This window comes from Arachis hypogaea, chromosome 10, assembly GCF_003086295.3.
Source record: "Arachis hypogaea cultivar Tifrunner chromosome 10, arahy.Tifrunner.gnm2.J5K5, whole genome shotgun sequence".
Taxonomy (NCBI): Eukaryota; Viridiplantae; Streptophyta; class Magnoliopsida; order Fabales; family Fabaceae; genus Arachis; species Arachis hypogaea.
The window spans coordinates 89,451,411-89,459,562 of NC_092045.1; the positions used below are offsets into that span (position 1 = coordinate 89,451,411).

The 8,152-nt window shown below is 27.8% G+C and overlaps 1 protein-coding gene across 1 annotated transcript; it reads right to left on the reverse strand.

Moving 5' to 3' along the window:
* Positions 1–2,775: 2,775 nt before the first annotated feature.
* Positions 2,776–3,799, reverse strand: LOC112715882 (RING-H2 finger protein ATL78). The gene has a single exon (XM_025767700.2). It carries the CDS (start codon positions 3,734–3,736, stop codon positions 3,035–3,037), a length of 702 nt encoding a protein of 233 aa, XP_025623485.1. The 5' UTR covers positions 3,737–3,799; the 3' UTR covers positions 2,776–3,034.
* Positions 3,800–8,152: the final 4,353 nt, after the last annotated feature.

The following is an 8,152-nucleotide window of genomic DNA, read 5'->3' on the forward strand; positions in this document are numbered from 1 at the left end:
GTCAAGTGCATGAATCTCTATCCATGTTAATTAAAAACATGTGCATGGGTGCTCTTTGGCCGCTTTTTTACTTATAGGCATGCCACATCATCATGTTTTAACTTTTGCCTCTATATTCTATGTTATTTTTATGAACTTTACTTGTGAAACAGTTGAAAAAAGAGCAAAACGGAATGTTCTCTGAGGTTGTTATTCCACTTATTAGTTATTACCACTGTACATCCATTCACCATGAAAACCATATGTTAGTACCAGCCGCCATGACATCATCACTACCCTTTTCGGCTTTTTCATTTATTTAGGCATCTACTGAATTAACCTTTATCCACACCCACAATGCAAGCAATAAGTAGAAGATGAAACAGAGAGAACACTATTCAATTAGCAGTGAATTATTGGTGGATTATTATTTATCTATATTTATATAAGGAAATTAAATATGGCATTTTCAAGTTAAAAATTGTTTATACACAATTCTTAATTACTAAAATATGGTTAATTTTATACTTTTATATTATATAAAAAGTCTTTGCTATGGTGCCTATAACTCAACTACGAAAATCAAACATAAAAACATTGGTCTCACATTCATCATATGTTCACACACACCATAGAGGGTCATATTCCGGCAAATTCAGTAAGAAGTCTCAAGGCACTAAAAAATTAGCCGTATATAAAGTATATACATTTATATCGAAAAATGTCCGTGATAGTCGACGGTTGATGGACATTTTTGTATCCAACAAAACGAATTTTATTTAACATGTTTGTATATATCTCCTTAGCTTATTGCTTGTTTCCCTGTGAGTTGGCAACTTGGCATTGCAATTATTTATTTATTTATTTATTTATTGATATTTGGGGTGAAATTGAAATTGATGATCATGCAATAATATCCTCAGAAATTGGCAATAATGGTGTGTATGAGTGAGTGTGTCCCCACATGGACAGTGTCCATATTATTATGGTACAAACAGGGCATGTTTAATGCGTTTAAGACTCTGGGCAAATCAAGTTTCTGCCGCCCCAGTTAGTGTTGTTAGTCAGTGTTGGCAATCAAACACTCTTTGTCATGAGTTACAATGTTTACAACATTTCCCTTTTTGGCACACTTATTATTTGATTTGAAAGTGATTAAGTGCTTTCACCCTCAGATTCCATTCATTATGTTATGCTCCATTGACTGGATAAAGTATGCCACTTTGTAATTTTTTTTCTCTTTCTTTCTTTTTCATTTTGCTTTGTGTCTTAGCAATTATCAAAGGTGAAATAGGAAGATTGTTCACACTGCACTATACATAAGAGAAGCAATCGCTACCCCATAATATTTTCCTTCTCACATATTTTATTGTATTTCAGTTGCATCTTGTAATAATTTTTGCTTTATCCTATGATTTTGTGGTCATGCATAACTTCCTTGTTATTTCTCTGATGCTAAAAAAAAAATTAGAAAAAGTCACACATACATCAGTCCCAAAATTAAATAAAAGTATGTCTACATAATATATGGAGAGAAGTTCTAGAAGTATATGGTTTACGCATAAGTCATAGTAAGACAGAATATATAGAATGTAAGTTTAGCTGCCAAAGAAAAAAATCCTAATATAGAGGTAAAGATTGGAAAAAATATCCTACGAAAAGTTAAAAGTTTTAAATATCTTTGGTGCATCATACAGAATAATGAAGAGATTGAACATGATGTAAATTATAGAATCCAAACAGGTTGGTCAAAATGACGGAATGCGTCTGGTTTTATATGTGACAAAAAATGTCTTTAAAACTTAAAGGTAAATTTTATCGCACTGCTATCAGATCGGTTATGCTTTATGGTACATAGTGTTGGGTGCCAAAGGGGAGCACGAACATAAGTTAAGTGTGGCAGAGATGAAGATATTGACATAGATGAGTGGTCATATACGATTAGATAGAATAAAGAACGGAGATATAAGAGAAAGTGTTGGAGTAACAAGTATTGTGGAAAAAATAGTAGAATCGCATCTCAGGTGGTTTTAATATGTGAGAAGAAGATCGATAGAACACCCAGTTAGAGGGTGAATGAGATAAAAGATGAATAAATGGTGAAAGATAGAGAAAGACCTAGAAAAACTATCTATAAAATGGTCAAACGAAATCTACATGTAAACAATCTTTTTGTAAATATGATATATAATAGAGTTTAATAACATCATTTAATTTATGTAATCGACCCACCTAATGGGACAAAAATATCGTTATTGCTTTTTTTTTATTGTTGTCGACATTGAAGATAAAAAATCATTATTCCTCCTTTAGGCACTCATCTCAAGTAAAGGATAAAACATCAACAAAAAAAACTTACAAATGTTACTACATAATTAAGTTATTTGGATAACCAAATTTAATTAAATTAAACCAACAGTTTATTAACACAACAAAAACTAATTAAAAAAAAAGACACATAAGAAGAAGAAAAAAAAAACTTAATTACATAAATAATTTGTTCATCTAATATTTTTCGTAAACTTAAACCTTTAAAGATAAACACACCTCTACGATATTTAATAATATGGGGTCTAATTGTTCAAATAAATATATATAATTTACTTGACTGCATTAGGTTATTAGCTAGATAGATAAGTTTCACTTAAAGTTGGGATTTGAATTTGACTTTATTTAAAAAAAAAAAAACTCTAATTTTTATAGAGATTGCTTGTTCAATTCCTTAGTTTGCTTAAACTATCTAGCTGCCTTACTAGGCGTCCATTGGAATTAAATTCATTTACGAAGCAACAGAAATTTCTAATAATACCTTGTTAATTCAATAAGTAATTTACAATTCAATAATGCAATTTCAATTTAAACTTGCTTTATACACTTGGAAGAGACCTAAAGCTAAAACAACAACTAAAGAGTTTCAAACTCTATGCACATTTCACCAATAATAATTAACCATAACCATCACTACATGCTAATAAACCCTATATATAGTCCTAATTAATTAATTAATAACTACTACAACTTAACCAGCAGTGCATTGATGAATATGGTTGAATAATTAATTGGATTCCCTATAGTTACGCACCAAACGTTCTGGGTCCAATGGTGCTATGGTAAGAATAGTTTCTGGCAATTGTGATGATGTTGATGAGGTAGTAGCCCCAATAATCTTGTGGCAAGTCTCCATAAGGCAGTGTCTGCATTTGGGGCAAGAAGAATGCGAACTCAACCATTTATCAATGCACTTTATGTGGAAACCATGGTTGCACTTAGGCAAAATCCGCAACCGGTCGCCGATGGCGAAATCCGACAAGCATATCACACACTCTGAGTCCAAACTAGGAAGGTTGAATTCATTTGAGTAACTTAGTGTTGTAAAAGTCTTGAGTGCTTTCTTCTTGATTCCGGTGTTGACCACTCTTGATGATGGAGTGTGGTGGTTATTATTACTATCACTATTATTGGTACTCACAACTAAGCTGGAACACTTTAATGCACACCTTATGATGGAGTTTAATCCAAGTGAGCATATTAGAGCACATAAAAGTACTGAGAGTACCATGACAACATTTGCATCAAAGGTTCCATCTCCAAGGTATGATGATTGTGGTGATGAGTTTTGGGGGCTATTTGGTGGGTTGGGTGATGAGCTTGGTGATTGGTTGAATGATGGGGTAGTGTGTAAGAGTAACCTTCTTGAGTGGAATTCTAAAAGAAGTTCATGGATCAGAGGTGAAGTGAATGAAGTTGAAGCATACATTATGTTATTGTTGGAGGGTGTGTAATTGTATTGTAATGTGTGTTAGTTAGAGCTTCTTGTGGATGGTTGCCTATGGTATTATATAGAAGGAAAGTTCACATCCTTGGATTTGGTGGCTGCTTTTTATTAGAGTATTAATTAATTTATTAAATAATTTTATATATTTTTTAATGAATTTTACTTTTAACTTAAGATTCATTTTTGAGACTCTTTTAAAAAAGAATCATAATATTAATTATTATTCTCTGTCTCAATAATTTAGATTTTTTTTGTCTATTCCTATCAATATAAAAAATGTTATGTGCACACATAAAATCAATCACCCTATATTTATCTATAAATAATTAAATATATATTTTATATTTGTATATTTTATACAAATAGTTAATATAGTAATTAATTTTTTACATACGTCTATCCTAATATAATTAGGTGTTTTTTATTTATAAAAAAGCACATATAATAATATATAAACTTCCTATAACTAAATATATTTGAGTATTAGAGAAGTTGCACATAATTAATTGCACAAAAGTCAAAACATTTTTTTAATATTAATCTCTCTAATCCAAAATCACTAATAAATAAATGTTGTTCCAACCAATCATATGTGGTTATCATTAATAATTGGGTTAACAATGGTTTGTTGGTAATTACTGGTTTTTAATAATGTTTGTGATTGCTGTTTTGAGATATATTTGTAATTAAGCATATGCATGCAATGGATGCTCCACTGATTAAACCTTTTTGTAATGGTCCTTCGGATCAAGATGGGTCCATGCAATCCCACTTTGCACGCAGGAGGATGTGCCGCGTGGCATTTGGGTTTCATATATCATATGATATCAGAAATGAATTGAAGGGAATTGTGAAGCTTCCTAAAAGAGATCGATCATCGATGACTAGAAAGTTGGAAAATTTTGCTTTTGATTTTCAGGTTCATCTTTTACGTGTCGTATCTTTTTGGGTCCCAATAGAAAAAGATGACCAAAGTAGCCTAATGATCCGTACTTGCCCATAGAAGTTGTTCAATTCTGGTAAATGATTTCCTTTTCTTTTCCACCTTCCCCTTCTGAACCTCAACGACAGAGACAAGGTAAGCAGCATGAACATCATTCTTAGCGCAATCATGAGTAGTTCCTTAATTACCACTGCAAGATTTGTGTTTATGGATATCACAGCTAAGGGACTAAATTGTCCAAGTTTATTTAAAGGTCATCTGTCTAATAAATTACTGTATAAATTGCTATACGTACAAGGTATAAACACTTATACAGATTATTTGACTAATTTAAGTTAATTACAACTTTTACATTTATTTATCTAAAAAAAATACAGGTAACTAACATTTTTGAACAATGTGTGAATAATATGAATTAATTGGGTTAAAAAAGTAAATTTAAATTAATAACATTAAATTAGAATGTAGTATATTTTTATTTGATTGGTGATTGTTCATGTTATTTAAGATAGTCATTATAGCATTCTCCTTACCTAAATTGTCTACAAAATAATTATAACAAGTCATAACAAAACTGCATAAAACTTAACGGATTATAATAAAAATCAATTTTTAAGATATCAAAATAATAAGGAGTATATATATATATCGGCATGCAATTATCATGACATATATGAACTATTTCTTGTTTGTATATTGTATGTAACAAAAAAACAACAAACGAAAAATGAATTTCTTTGTTCAGTTATGATATTTTTCCACACTGTTGTAATGTCAACTTGGGGTAATGCTACTTTAGCAATATTTAGAATACCAAGTTGTCACTTATTAGTGATTGATTATTCTCTGTCTACATTCTTTTAATTCAGAATCATACACAGAACAATCATGATTATTCTTCTTACTAGTATCTCCTGTATAGTGTGCATGATGTATAATACTGTATAATAATATTGTGTTAGTGCCTTATCGGATAAAAAATGATGGTCCCAAATATCCTTTTCCAGCACAATAAATAGTTATGCAATCTTCACACCATGTGCAACATGTTACATCAGAATCTCTTGGATTTCCGAATTGTAACCTTGAATAAAGGAGCATCAGTCTTTATTCTTTAATAATAATAATAATAACAATAATAATAATAATAATAATAATAATAATAATAAAATTGAACAAGTTGACTCAACTCAATGTTACTAGGATAAAACCAAATCTTATGCCGATCCGATTCAGTTTGTCTTCACCTGTAGTTTGTGGTTTAAAAACGTGGCATTGATGGCTAAAAGTACTTGTGTTTCACTTAAGAAATTAAAATTATTATTATTATCCAAATGTACGAGTGAAGTTACGCGGAGAATAGTGGAGGGAGCTTTTATTTGCCCTTTTTCAGTTAGAGTTTGCTTTGGACTATGGCCAAAAGAAGATTGTTTAAGAGTAACTATATTTTATTTTTAGACCATAACTGTAAATTGGCAGTAGCATATACAGGTGAGTTCTCTAAGCTAGCCATCGGAAGAGAAATAGAGATTGAGAGAGACCAAAAAGACAGAAACTAAAAAATAAAGACTAAAAGACAAAAATTAAAAAAATAAAGACGGAAATAAGTTTTAGTATTGTGTTTAGTGTAGAATGAGATTGAAATAAGAATAAAGTTCTAATTTAATTCATACAAAAGATAAAGTTAAAATTAATTAATTAAAATAGAAATATTTTAGATATAAAATGTTATTAAAGTTTCTATCTCTATCTTAAAAAATTATAGTCTCTTGTATCTCAATTTTTTTGAGGTATTAAAGTACTGAAATTTTAGAGACAGAGATTAAAATTTTAGTATCAATTTTTAGACTAATAAATATAATACTAAATTCCAATCTTTTAATCTCTATTCGAATACCTCAAAAAAAGCACCACCTAAGCTCTAATATGCTTTCGGTTTAAAATTTAAATGCCTTACATGCTTATGTTGTTGCCTTCCTTAAAACACGTAGAGCGTAGAGTGTGGAAAAAATAAATTTTTGAGTAATTACCCAAATCAGTTTCTAAGGATTTTAAAATAAAATCAGACATTTTAGTCCCTAGAAAAAATTAATACACAAATTAATTTCTAAGGTTTTAGACAGACAAATCAATCTCTAGTTCATTTTTCAGTAGAATAATTATCCAAATCAGTCCCCAAAGATTTTAAAAACGGATATTTTAGTTCTTAAGAAAAACTTATGTACAAATAAATCTCCAACGTTTTTTCTATTAGACATAATAGTCATCCGTCTAAAATTAAAATAAAATAAAATAATTATTATTATTAATTACACAATAATATTATACTATTTTTTTATATTTTTTAAACAAAAACAATAATAAATTTATTCATTAAATTTGTACACATATATATATATATATAGTCACTCAATAATAATAATAATAATAATAATAATAATAATAATAATAATAATAATAATAAAATTATTAGAGATTATTTTACAAGAAATTCAAGGTTAAAACTATTTGATATTTTTGTATTTAATATAATCAAAAGATGTCCTATATAAAAAAATTATATGTTTGTATTAAAAAATATGTATTAAAAGAAAAGATTATATATATATAGTCACTCAATAATAATAATAATAATATTATTATTATTATTATTATTATTATTATTATTATTATTAGAGATTATTTTACAAAAAAAATTCAAGATTAAAATTATTTGATATTTTTGTATTTAATATAATCAAAAGATGTACTATTTTAAAAAATATGTTTACATTGAAAAAATATATATTTAATATAAATCCAAATTAAAATCTTTTCTTTTAATACATATTTTTTAATACAAACATATTTTTTTCATAGGACATCTTTTGATTATATTAAATACAAAAATATCAAATAGTTTTAACTTTAAATTTCTTGTAAAATAATCTCTAATAATTTTATTATTATTATTATTATTATTATTATTATTATTATTATTGAGTGACTATATATATATAAAAGAATTTAATGAGTAAATTTACTATTATTTTTGTCCAAAAAATATAAAAAATATAGTACAATATTATTGTGCAATTAATAATAATAATTATTTTATTTTATTTTATTTTTAGACGGAATACTATTATGTCTAATAGAAAAAACGATGAGATTGATGATTTGTAGATTAGTTTTTCTTGGAGACTAAAATGTCCGATTTAAAAATTTTTGGGGACTGATCTGGATAATTAACCTGCCGAAAATTGAACTGGGACTGATTTGTCTATTGGAGTAAAACTTTGGAAATTGATATGTGTATTAATTTTTTTTGGAGACTAAAATATCCGATTCTAAAATCCTTGAAAACTGACTTGGGTAATTATTCTAAATTTTTTCAATTTTTTAATTATTCTGTTAAATATAATTTTTTATTATTTAATATATTTTTTATATTTTTTTAAGTTTCACTTAAAGAC